This window comes from Periplaneta americana, chromosome 2, assembly GCF_040183065.1.
Source record: "Periplaneta americana isolate PAMFEO1 chromosome 2, P.americana_PAMFEO1_priV1, whole genome shotgun sequence".
NCBI classification, from domain to species: domain Eukaryota; kingdom Metazoa; phylum Arthropoda; class Insecta; order Blattodea; family Blattidae; genus Periplaneta; species Periplaneta americana.
In genome coordinates this window covers 112,443,424-112,457,048 of record NC_091118.1, presented here as the reverse complement: position 1 = coordinate 112,457,048, position 13,625 = coordinate 112,443,424, and the positions used below count along the sequence as shown (strand labels likewise).

General features: G+C 35.8%; 2 protein-coding genes across 2 annotated transcripts in view; one reads left to right on the top strand and one right to left on the bottom strand.

Annotated features, from left to right (window-relative positions):
* TP53INP (Tumor protein p53 inducible nuclear protein) overlaps positions 1-858 on the bottom strand; it is a 141,772-nt gene extending 140,914 nt beyond the window's left edge. Inside the window, exon 1 of the mRNA XM_069818324.1 lies at positions 737-858. The gene's annotated coding sequence lies outside the window, so the exon portion shown is untranslated. The remainder of the gene's footprint in view (positions 1-736) is intronic.
* The window catches only part of Adck5 (aarF domain containing kinase 5), an 86,161-nt gene that overhangs the window by 471 nt on the left and 72,065 nt on the right, over positions 1-13,625 (top strand). Inside the window, exons 2-3 of the mRNA XM_069818315.1 lie at positions 6,980-7,043; positions 12,780-12,997. Of these exons, the coding sequence (XP_069674416.1) occupies positions 12,783-12,997 (215 nt within the window). The 5' untranslated portion in view covers positions 6,980-7,043; positions 12,780-12,782. The remainder of the gene's footprint in view (positions 1-6,979; positions 7,044-12,779; positions 12,998-13,625) is intronic.

Below are 13,625 nucleotides of genomic sequence, written 5' to 3'. Positions count from 1 at the left end.
TAACCTCCAAACCTGCTTACAAAATGAGCACTACAAACTGCTGTAGAGCAGGGTGATAACGACGAATAAGCGTAGCCTTGACAATGTTATACGACGTAAAATGAAGTTGTTTTGATAAATATCCTGCGTTGGCAACAATTTTGCACGAATACATTAGTTTAAAATAGTGCGCAAGTGTATGATTAAAAATTTGACTACGACGTAACTTTTTACAATTACTACCCCAACGCCGCTTATTCGCCTCAATGGCGTGATGCCAGAGAGAACTATATTCAGTGCCATATATCGACTGAGAAGTTCTGCAGTACTTTCAAAATAACACGGTGGTAGTCAGAGGCATAACGCCAAATAATACTATTGCTGCTGCTGATACTACTAATGTATACTACCACTACCACCCTCACGACAGAACAAAGGGAGTACAGTATCTGACACAACTTCACTTAAAATACCTCTGCTATCGACCCAGTATGTTTCAAGAAGCTTACGAAATCTATGTAATTAATTCCACATGCATTTCATCATCCATAATAATTTGTAAATATCTTTTAAGTGAACAAGACAACACAACTCCAAAACAAAGACGACCTTGACAATCAGCTGTTTGTGTTCGCATACAAAGCAATGCCCAGCTGATTTTTGTTTACATAATTAAGCATCTGTTTAAAACAATGCTTTTTCAAGTTAAATTATTTTTATTTATTATATTAACATTATTTTGTATAACTGTACTTACTACGTAAACAAAGCAGCTGCAGAAAATCCGCTGTAAGGTGTCAGAGCAGAATTATACGACTTGACAACAACTGACCCCTCGCAGCCAGTTGCGAAGATGGCAGCCAGCTGATTGTTGTCTATTGGGCTTTTAAAGAGACTGAGCATCCCCATTGGACAACGTACAACCAATTACAAACGCTGTATGAAGGTCTCACGAGTCGTTTTATGTCAAGTATTTGTTGGTCGAAATGTCAATAAAATAGTTAGGGTATTTGTTGACATGATAGTCCGTATCTATATATTTTTGAACATAATTAATTTAATTTATCATTTTATCAGTGCAGTTAATACATTGTGAGCATTGTTGGACAATCTCCGTAGAACTTTAAAATATAGGCCTAGGTAGTTTTATTCGTCATATTTGTTCCGTCTAGTTTTTAGATACATTAGACACATTATGTACTGTACATAATATTATAAATTACAAATTGTAAAGAACTCCAAACTCAGTATTTCGACTATGGTCTATATAATTCCATAACCATTAAATTTAAAACTATATTATTGACTAAATCGATTCAGTATGTAATGTCAGACACGTACCCAGAGATTTAATTTTAGGGATGTCCAAAATAAAATAAAGGTGTCTTCCAAATAGTTGTCTACAATATACATAATATGTCTTACTTAGGCTAAATATAGGTACAAAATGAATAGTGATTAGGCTAGGAATTATATTTTAAAGGCGAGAAGGTTATTTTTAAATGTCATATTTTCTTTACAAATCGCAACTGGTTTCTGTTGGTCCTGTGGGGAAGTCAAGAAATCCTGGACCCTCCCCTCCCTCTTGAATACGTGCCTACTGCATGTAATGTCTTAAACATTTGGGGTATGTGATATCTCATGTGTTATTGCGTTCTGACGTTCTTATAAACATTTCAGCGTTCCTGTCAAAATGCCACTTCTCAATGTTATAGCAACTACCGGTAGTGATTTTACAGAAGTCTGTCATCTGCGGTTTTTGTTACCATCACTGTCTTTATATCGAAACAATATTCAAAACTTGTAATGGTAATTTTTAGGGATGTTAAATAATTGGAAATAAGTCCGAAATGAGAATAAAACTGTTAGAATTATTATACTTGCTTGAAGTGGCAGATTTATAAGAGTAAATTCTGAAACATAGTCATTGTTTTATTAGCATAAGTTAAATATATTAAATATATTTTACTCTCATTCGGAGAATAATAGTTGTCAGCAGTGCTGTCATGGTAATTTTTTTCCTGGCCATATGCCCCAACCCCTTGTTTTCTCCCTTGAAATATATTTTACTCTCCTCTATCTCTCCGACTGTCATTTAATGATTTTTTTAAATATTCAAGAAGTAAAGACATTATTTCCCTTTACATTTTAATTGTACAACAAGCTTGATTTAAAGAATACACCATGTAGCACCACCGTAAATGTACACTTGTCTCAAAGAATCTCGGAGTATGTATTTGCAGCTTTCTTGTTTTTCGACCATTATTTTATATAATTCTAGATTCCAGTGCTGCAGAGGTGGACAATTTTTGTTTATGAACATCAAACAAAATACATTAGGAACAGCAAGAGATGATTTAAGTCTGTACAGATCTCCACGTACAAAACTTGGGTATCCATATGCCATATGGCTCCATACAGACAAAATTTTCTTTTTCGCATACGATTAATTAAAAAAAATTGTGGGTTCCCATACGATGTATGACACCATATGGCCTCCATGACAGCACTGGTTGTCAGTTATTTGAAGAACTTGAGTTAATATGAATATTTTTAGTATGATAAGTCCCCTCCTTCGTACGAGAGAGAAAAAAGTTCTTTGAATCTCCAAAAATGAAATCATTTTTAAGTTCACAAAATCAAGAATTAAAAAAAAAAAACAACCTTTTGAGATCCTATGAAATAGTTCAGATTTTGGCTCTCATGCAACCAAAGAATTTCTTGGTCAGGATTTTCTTGATCACCGCTGACACACAGAATGGCAAACTTGGTTGTTTATAGCCTATCCAATTTAAGCTGTGGCTACTAGCTTGCTATAGAAAACACAAATTCATTTACATATAAATTATCTGGAATAATTTATATCGTTGAAAAAAATATAGATCTCGAAAGTATCCGAATGCATCTGCACTAATCAGCAAGTACCGGTAATTAAATGAGATAACCATATCATAAATAATTGTTTTTTTGAAACACACATAGATTCAGAACTTATTTTTAATTTATGAAAGGAATATTAGACCTGAGCATATAAGGATTAAAGAAAAAAATGTGAACAGATATTCGTATATACACTATTACGTTATACTTCAGAATACCGCATAAGTACGAGGGTGGATTGAAAAGTAAGTCAGAATAATTCATTTCTGCGTTGGTATTACAGCTGGGATGTTGATATTTCACCGAGATATAGTTTGAAGTTTCATTAGAGACACAATTTGTTTTGCATGTGCAGCTCTAGCGAGAGAAGCGTGAATTACCCAACAAAGATGGCGCGCATGTTACTGTCGTCAACTTGTGAAGAGCAGCGAAGTGTTGTGCAATTTTTGTGGGCTAAAGGACATAACACGAGTGAAAATCACAGGGATATGTATGGTGTGTACGGGGAAGATTGTATGGACTGTAGCAACATCTCCAGGTGGTGCACATTATTCGCAGATGGCTGTGAGAACCTTTGTGATTTGCCACATTCTGGGTGGCTGCTAACAGCTGCAACCCAGCGGAATGTCACAGGCATTGAGGCAGCAATTTTGAACGACCAGCGGATCCAACTGCTAACCTTATCTCAGAAGTTCAACATTTGATACGGTGCGCGGCGTATGATATCGTGCATGACACATTGAAATTTCATAAAGTTAGTGCCCTCTGGGTGCCTAAGAATCTGACAGACGATCACAAGGTCCAGTGAATGATGACATGCTTGGACCACTTAAGAGATTACGCTGCAGAAAGGCATGACTTTCTGAAAGGAATTGTCATTGGTGATGAGTCCTGGGCGTACCACTACACGCCCAAAACAGAACAGGCCTCTATGGAATGGAAACATGCTGCTTCCCCAGTAAAGAAAGAAATTCAAACTGACGCAATCTGCTAAGAAAGTGGTTGTGACAGTGTTCTGAGATATGCATGGTGTTTTGTTGGTGGACTTTGCTGAACATGGGACCACTGTGAATGCTGCAGCCTACATTCAAACATTGTTAAAGTGCAGCAGCCCTTCATGACAAACGCCGTAACATTAATGCTGACGATGTCAAAATTCTTCATGACAATGCTCGCCCCCATGTTGCGGCTTCTGTTCATGAGAAAATCAACACATTTGATTGGGAGGTGCTCCACATCCACCATACAGTCCAGACCTTGCACCGTCGGATTTTAATCTGTTTTGTCCCATGAAGAAATTCCTGTCCGGCCGTTGTTTTGCAACGATACGGAAGTGCAATCAACTGTTTACAGATGGCTATACTCCAACTCCGTTCTGCAGCATAACTCCTTAAGTGGTCCAAGCATGTCATCATTCACTGCCTCTTGTGGTCGTCTGTCAGGTTCTTTGGCACCCAGCGGGCACTAAATTTATGAAATTTCAATGTGTCATGCACAATATTGTACACTGCACCATATGAAATGTTGAACTGCTGAGATAAGGTTCGCAGATGGATCCGTTGGTCATTCAAAATTGTCGCCTCAATGTCTGTGACATTCTGCTGGGTTGCAGCTGTTACCGGAACATTATGAATCACAAAGGTTCTCATGGCCGTCTGCAAAGAATGAGCATCACCTAGAGATGTTGCTACGGTCCACCGTCTGCAAAGAATGAGCATCACCTAGAGATGTTGCTACGGTCCATACAGTCATCCTCGTACACGCCACATATGTCCCTGTGAATTTCACTCAGGTTATGTCCTTTAGCCCACAAAAATTGCACAACACTTTGCTGCTCTTCACAAGTTGACGACAGTAATATGCGCGCCGTCTTTGTTGTGTAATTCACGCTTCTCTCGCTAGAGCTGCACATGCAAAACAAATTGTGTCTGTAATGAAAACTTCAAACTGTATCTTGATAAAATTTCAACATCTCAGCTGCAATACCAACGCAAAAATAAATTATTGTGCGTTACTTCCGATTCACCCTCTTATTTATGTACAAAGACTGTGCAAATTAAAAATAATTAAAACACATGGTTTTTATTGATGGCACAAGGGTAGATAAATAAAAAAATGCATAAAAAAGATATGTCCCCTGGACCAAAAATAAATAATTCAATAAAGCAATAACGAGGTATGTACTTACACGTTATTCTGATTCTATTAGAAACTCTGTTGTTGAACTAAAAATACGTCTTATTTCAATCATATAGGACATTTGAACTTTTCTTGGAATAAAAATTCAGGTCAGATACTTAGAATGAGGACTGATCTTTTCATAAAGAAGGAAATTCCTAACTTAAATGAAGGGCCAGACTAGTCACTGATTATAACCTACCAATTGAAAGCAATTCAGTAACACTAATGTTAATGCCAGATACTACTAATTCCACAATTTGGGACATCTGGCCAACATATGCGGCTGACCACTAGGATCCAGAATACAAAGCAGAGAATATAGAACAATGAAATAATCATAATAAGTTTATTGCCAGAAAAATATAATACAAAGAAATTGTAAATATACAAAAATGCTAGCACTCTCGTGAAAGAGAGTGGTCTCGTGCTCAGGGGAAGATTTGATACATAATAAAGTGACATACATAAATTACAATAAAATGACATCTAAAAAAATTAGGTAATAATTACTGTACTCGTAACAAATTGCTTAGCCGCATTTTTAAATCTGAAACTGCTGGAGGAATTGCATTGTATTTATTTATTCCCTGTACAATCTATCACACAAACCCACACATACACACCAATAATGATTGCTAAATATTTAACCTCTAAAAATTGATTTATAATTCGACTATTACAGCTAATTGTGTAACAATCAAAATTGTGTAGTTTAATGTTTAGGGAAGAATTAGACAATTTATAACATTTAATGAAAAAGGATTAAGTATACCGTATACATCTTGATTACACAACTTTTAACACTATATCACTTCAGAATATAAAGTATATAATATGCTTTTACGTGTTAATTAACACGTGAAAGCATAATATATACTTTATATTCCGAATAACTATAGTTTTATCAGTGTTAAGAGAAAGAATATTCGAATCAAACCATGCTTTTATTCATTTTAAACCATTATTTGCATTAAAATAAGTGTTGTGCCAAGATTTTTTCCTTCAACAATAATACTGTACCATCTGCGTAGAAATAAAAAAGGAGAGAAAAGGGCACATTTGAACAGTTTTTCTACTTACATTTTTTATTCACATACATTATCAATTTTTTTTACTTTAAATGGCACAGAATTACGAGACATTGCTTAATAAGCACCTCAGAATTTTATATTTGCAGAAATTGCATTTATCTGAAACGTAAATTAAGTCAGAACAACCTCTTGTAACATGTTCAAAACTGCCCCATGTATGGGGTACCTTTGAAACGGTATGGGGCACTTTTGAACAATGTTCAAATTATCTGTTAGAGAAGGGGTACCCAGCGAATAGGGACACTGAGCAAATTTTCCTGTTCTGTTTTTGTGCACATATGCTCTGTCAGCGTTTAGTTCCACTTTCAAGCGTTAGAGCTTAGTGTAATTGAGCACACGCTAAGAGTCCCTCGATAATAATTGAATATAAGAGTTGATACACAGGATCCAAACATCGCCTATCTTGTTGCATAATCCAGTAATGGCTTTGCTTCCAATAAATTCAAGTCAACAGCTTTTTCTTATTTCTCAGTGATAAACTAGTTGTAATAATAATAATTTTTATGTTTTATGTATAATAAATTATATTATAAAATAATATAATACAATATAAAATTATGTATCAAATTCGTTTTTAATATTTGTATGCAATATATAAACATATGGTTTTAACCTCTCATAGGAGTTTTGTTTTTCCATTGTCAGTGCTATCAAATCATTAGACCTACATATTTTAATTGTTGATGGGGTCAACGTTTTAACTCTCATTATAAAGGAACTCTAGAGTCTAGACATTACAGATAATGACGGATTTATTATTTCATCGATCCAATTTATTTTATTTGAGTACATAATGTACCTATATGTATTAATTGTATTCGTTATATTTCCGCTGTGTCAACTACTAGCTGGTGTGATGTCAGTGCCAACTCTAGGGAGAAAGCAGAATCTCACGCTCAAGCCTGTTTGAAGGTAATTGAAATCAGTCCTGCTACATCAAAGGTACCGACATGAAGTGTCCATACTTATAATTACCTATATGCTGGGGTACCTTTGAAAAGATGAGGCACTTTTGAACAATGTTCAAATTATCTGTTAAAGAACTAGTTAATGCTCAAGAATATAATGTAAAAAGCACTACTATGGTTAGATTATTTTTTTTTAATACTGAAGTCCACAACAAAGTGCTTCATTGTCATAGTGCGAGCACTTCCTTCTGAATTCTCTGGTTGTGTGAATTTCATGACAATATCACTTTTCTCAGTCTTACTGCAGTCTTCAGTTTTAGGATACCATATGTAAAGTTCCACATTTGTCGAAACCTCTACATTGTCCATCTACCTTTTCCAGTTGTCCAACATAGAGAAATTTAGTTTCCATTGTTGTATATTACGTCAGCAAAAATTTTCCTCAGTGCAATTTCTTTCTTTGTTGTATATTACGTCAGCAAAAATTTTCCTCAGTGCAATTTCTTTCTATTGGAAAAATTCAAATATCTTGGAGCAACAATAACAAATATAAATGACACTCGGGAGGAAATTAAACGCAGAATAAATATGGGAAATGCGTGTTATTATTCAGTTGAGAAGCTCTTATCATCCAGTCTGCTGTCCAAAAATCTGAAAGTTAGAATTTATAAAACAGTTATATTACCGGTTCTTCTGTATGGTTGTGAAACTTGGACTCTCACTCTGAGAGAGGAACATAGGTTCAGGGTGTTTGAGAATAAGGTGCTAAGGAAAATATTTGGGGCTAAGCGGGATGAAGTTACAGGAGAATGGAGAAAGTTACACAACACAGAACTGCACGCATTGTATTCTTCACCTGACATAATTAGGAACATTAAATCCAGACGTTTGAGATGGGCAGGGCATGTAGCACGTATGGGCGAATCCAGAAATGCATATAGAGTGTTAGTTGGGAGACCAGAGGGAAAAAGACCTTTAGGGAGGCCGAGACGTAGATGGGAGGATAATATTAAAATGGATTTGAGGGAGGTGGGGTATGATGATAGAGACTGGATTAATCTTGCACAGGATAGGGACCGCTGGCGGGCTTATGTGAGGGCGGAAATGAACCTTCGGGTTCCTTAAAAGCCATTTGTAAGTAAGTAAGTAAGTAAGCAATTTCTTTCTATGGCTGCTATATCTTGTGGAGTTCCACATAAACCTGATATTGTAGATGTAGCTCTTAACAGACTGGTGTTCTCAGGTTTTCTCATTTTGAGTTGTCATGTAGCTTCATGAACCCTGAAGTCAGTCAATTCCAGCAATTCTGTTTTTTCCCATGCTTGGGTATACTTGCAAGCTAAATAACGAGCATAATCAAATGCTAATTGACGTACATTTGTGTAAGTCGTGCCATAATAAAATTAATACTTTTTTTTTCTCATTTATGGAGGGGGGACCCGCTGTACTACAGCCTGAGGCATATTGTGCTTACCACTCCTATTCTGTGAATGATTTGGTAGCCGAATGGCTGTGCTCTTGTACAAGTACAGCACTCCGCACCGTGAACTTAACCTGGACTATGGTATGGATGATATGTGAATTTATGGATGTGAAATGAGTCCGAAGTCCAACGCCGAAAATTACTCAGCAATTCTGCTTCAATTGGTTGAGAGAAAACCCCAACCCAGTAACTTGTCCCAACCAGGATTTGAACTGGGTCCATCGTTTCACAGTTAGACACGCTAACCGTTACGACACAGCGGTGAACTGTAATTAATCTTAGTACATTTAATAATATAATTAACTAATCTGCACTCCTGCTTCTCGCTTAACACCTGTTGGCTGGTATATCGCAAGCCATATTTTCCACCTATGTCATCACCTTCTTAAACTTCTTCATTTGGTAAAATAATGACGTGTGAGACATGTCATACTTTGAAGCTTCAGCTCTTAATGAGGGTTTTCCTACACTGGCAGACCTTACTGGTTCCTGAATAACTTAATTGGATGGAATGGAATGGAATTTTAACTGAGGGGGGGGCACGGATGGTCCAGCACTGCGACCTATAGAGATCTATTGCACTAACTCTCGATACCGGTATGGAATGAGTTGCATGCCACAGATCCCCTAAGTGCATCACCCTAACCACATGACTCTGTTAACGACCGGTCCCTACAGCCGACAGAATCCATATACCATTCCTGCTTTGGCAAATTCCTCCAAGGCCCTCCTGTCGGTCTGAAGCGAAACTCCTCTCCCGAGTAAGTCCACATTGGGTACCATTGCAGAAGCCATCCAACATCGCTGAACTACATTCCACAGAGGCCGGTCGAGAGAGTCAGCAGCTTCGGGAGGCCGCCTATAGAGTGAGGCGGAGGAAAGGAAGTGGCGAAGATGAGTGGGGTTCCAATCGCCTGATAAAGTTAACTGATATTCATCCATAGGAGTGAGGGAAAAACCTCGAAAACACCTCACCCAGGCAACTCGTCCTGACCGGGAATCGAACTTGGGACTGCTGGGTTCGGAGTTAGACTTGCTAACCCCTCAGTCACAACAGTGGACAACTTATCTGGACAATTCATGCTTGTTCTTTTCTTTAGGTACTGTATGATCGACCGAACAATTTTATGCCCTAAAAAGAAATTTAACATCCTCTGTTTGAGGTTCTAGCTGATATGTGCAGTACATCTATTATCAGGCAGTACATATCACTTGACGATGTGTGTCAGAGGAAGAACAATTGTTTGTATACATCTGAAGTCTGAGTAGTGTAATATGTAGCTAGTCAGAGATGTATACAATGGAGGGGGGAAAGGAACTGGCTACGCTACCCCATTATCTCCTGGCCTAGTTGCCTCATAAGTGGTGCCTACTTGTTATAACTTGAGATTCAGACCTGTCTTCGGACAGTTGACTAAACAGCAACAATAAATTCTTTACCTATATTAAACATTTAAAACGTTTTTAACAGTATTGTTAAATCAATGTTGTGGAGCAGTTTTGAACATGGTTCAAATGCTCCCCACATAACCCTATCAAGTACGACCATTAAATAAAAGGAAGTAGAAGTAAATATTAGAGATCTACAATAATTTAGGCTCTAATATTATATAATGAAACTCACCTTTAAAATGTTCATGTTGTCAGAAAATTCTTTCGAAGTTCGAAAAAAAATAATACTTTCTAAGCACTTCAACACAAGTTCATCAACTGAGTTCACGCCAATAAATTAAATGGAAGGAAAATGACAGCCAGTACATCAGAAGGGCTGCCTTCTGCTATTACTACCGGTAACTTAATGAAAATTATGTGTTGACCTAATAAATTCAATCTGTTCTAATGTGTCCTCTCTTCAAATGTGCTCCCTTCTCTCCTACACCTTTATGGTTTTGTAAATCAATTGTTAGGAACAATTAATGTAGATCAAAAACAAAATAGGACCAAGAACTGTACCCTAAGGGACATCAATATTATTATTGCAAAGTTCACTTAGAAAATCATCATTTTTTGTCTTATGAATTCTATTGTTCAGATAAGAATTTAGTACTAATTCTAAAGTTTTGCCTCTAATTTCTAACACACCTAATTTTTATATTAAGATTTTGTGATTAACTGTATCAAATGCCTTTCTTATATCTAAGAAAATACCAAGACACTAATTTCCTTGATCTAGAACTTCAATTATTTTTTCAGTAATTTTAAATATTGCATTATCTGTACTAATTTTATTACGAAAACGAACTTGCTTGTCACTTAAAATATTAATTTTTTTCTAAATATTGTACTTAATTAAGCGAACTTTAATATATTTTTAAAAAAGTTTGGATATATCGGTACTAGATAGTAGTGATATACATCGATAATTAATTGTTCATATGTTTTTTATCTCCTGTTTTATAAATACGTTTAATTATCGCAGATTTAAATTTCTTAGGTAATATACCACATAAAAGGACAAATTAAAAATGTGAGTAAGAGGTTTAGCTAAGACAGAGATAGGTATTTTGAGTATTTTAGTTGTCATGTCTGTACCAAATGCGACATTATTTTTTAATATTTTACTAATATTTATCAATTAGACCTCTGGCCTGTAGATTTACAAAGAAAGCTCACAGAAATCATTTACTGGACTTTAAGGTCTATTTAATTTATGTAAAACTGATAGCTCTATCAAGAATAATGTTATGGATTGAATGATAGAAAATACAAATATTGGAAATCTATCGAAGGATGTAAGAACCAAAGAAGAGTAAGTCTTCCTAACTACACAGATTGAGCAGACAACACCTAAAATCTGTGCTGTCATGGAGCCTTATGGGGCCATACATTGTATGGAAACCTAACATTTTTTTAATTAATCATATGGGGAAAAGAAAATGTTGTCTATGGAGTCATATGGCATATGGGTGCCTAAGTTTTATACGTGGTGATCTGTACAGATCTTAGAACATCTCTTGCTGTTCCTAATGTGTTTTGTTTGTTGTTCATAAACAAAAATTGTCCACCTCTGCAGCACTGGAATCCAAAATTATATAAAATAATGGTTGAAAAACAAGAAGTGCTGCAAATACACACTCCAAGGTTCATCGAGACAAGTGTGCATCTATGGCGGTGCTACATGGTGTATTCTTTAAATCAAGCTTGTTGTACAATTAAAATGTAAAGCAAAACAATTTCTTTACTTCTTCTTTAATATTAAAAAAAAACATTAAATGACAGTCGGATAGATAGAGAGAGGAGAGTAAAATATATTTCAAGGGAGAAAAGGGGTGGGGCGTATGGCCAAGAGAAAAATTACCATGACAGCACTGCCTAAAATATATTGTTAGCCTATTAACTGGACAGTGTGGGGTGAAAAGTCATCTATACAAGATTAGGAAGGGGTGAATCCTTCTTATTCTAGACATTTAAAAACGGATACAAATGATGGTAATTTATTATGGAAATTCAAAATGTATGCATTGTTAAGTGTTTGCATTTTCAGAAACTACTTCATGGAACAAAATGTTTTCTTCCAAGTTCAAATTAACAGCATAATAAACTTTGATATATATAAGGTGGAAGTAATATAACTGCGGAGATTTTAACAGCTTATTTTTTGGATAGAGTGCAACAAAAAATTGGAATACCATATTAGTCCCTAATGATTAATTTTCTCAGAAAAAGAAAATAATTTTCCCCTAAATGTTAACACTATTTTACTTGCTAAGTACACATACTATCTGTACAATTCTGATTTTTACTCCTATCATTAGGGAAATTGATAAGAAATGATTTATTCCTTTGCAGTTTTTCAGTAAAATGGACAGCTTTCTTGCAAATTGAATAAAAAGATTAACACGTATCATTATTTTCTGCCATTATGAAATCTAGCAACCCTACTGTAATGACGAAGGGACGGAATGCTGCTTTTCAGTGAATGAGTGAGTGCGTGTCCTCTTAGTGTGAGCCGACGATGCATTGTTGCCAAACTACACAGACTTTCAGCCTAATTTTCTAATTAAGCATGCACTTTATTACAAAATGCATAACAGGTTTTTTTTATTTAAATGTATTCTGTTGCCTCCTTCAATCTGCACAGTTATATCGCTTCCACTCTGTATATGATAGACTTTGCAAGGATTAAGGTAAGGGCCGGATAACAGATCTTAAAGACGTAGTGCATAAGGTAGTTTTTTTTGCCTTTTCCCTCCTCTATAATCTAATCTAATATATTGCAAAAGAGTAACGTTGAACAGAACGTCTTTATTTCTGCAGGTGATGTCAAAAATTATACTGAAACCATGTGCCTGGACGTTGATGAGAAGGGTCCACACAGTCAAGCAAGTGCCCAAAAGTGCAGGACGCCGCTTTTTTGTGAGGCATGCAGTACTGGCGACTACTACAGTAGGAGCAGCTGTATACTACAGTCAACTTTCAGATCTTGACAAGAGATTACTAAGGGTCACACTGGGTGGAATTGGTCGCTTTTTCAGGTTGGACACAATCGAAAATAATGCTGTGAATAACTATGACAGTTCCTCATGGCGTTGCCAACAAGCATCAATTAGCATGTGTGCCATTACGAACCTTATGATGTCTAATGTCTAATTCATAAAACCCGGACAACTATCATCGAATAGGAAATTCCTTCTTTATATAACATGCCTATTTGCAAATAACAATATTATATTACCATACTAATAAAATTATATGAAACTTAATTATGCATGTCTGGGATCTTGCACTAAATATACTGCTATACCATTCCACTATTCATTTTAAGATTCATTTAGATCAACTAGGCTACAGTATATAGTCCTAGTCTATACTGTAGATATTATATAAGGCCATTCAGAAGTCATGTCCTCTGTTAATGATTGGCTGCAATCTTTCTTTTTAATGTGGTATATGGAGTTTCGCCTTGATTTCCTTTACTTTCTGTACGAATCCAGTTTGTGTTTTTTTGGTGGTTCAATATAGTTTTTCCATATAACTTATGTATGTTTGGTAATCTTATTACTTTTTCATACAGCTGAATTAAGGCCTATTCTCAATATTTTTACGGTAACTGATCTACTTATGAATTAATGCATACATTGCATTGATTGGTATAGATTTGAC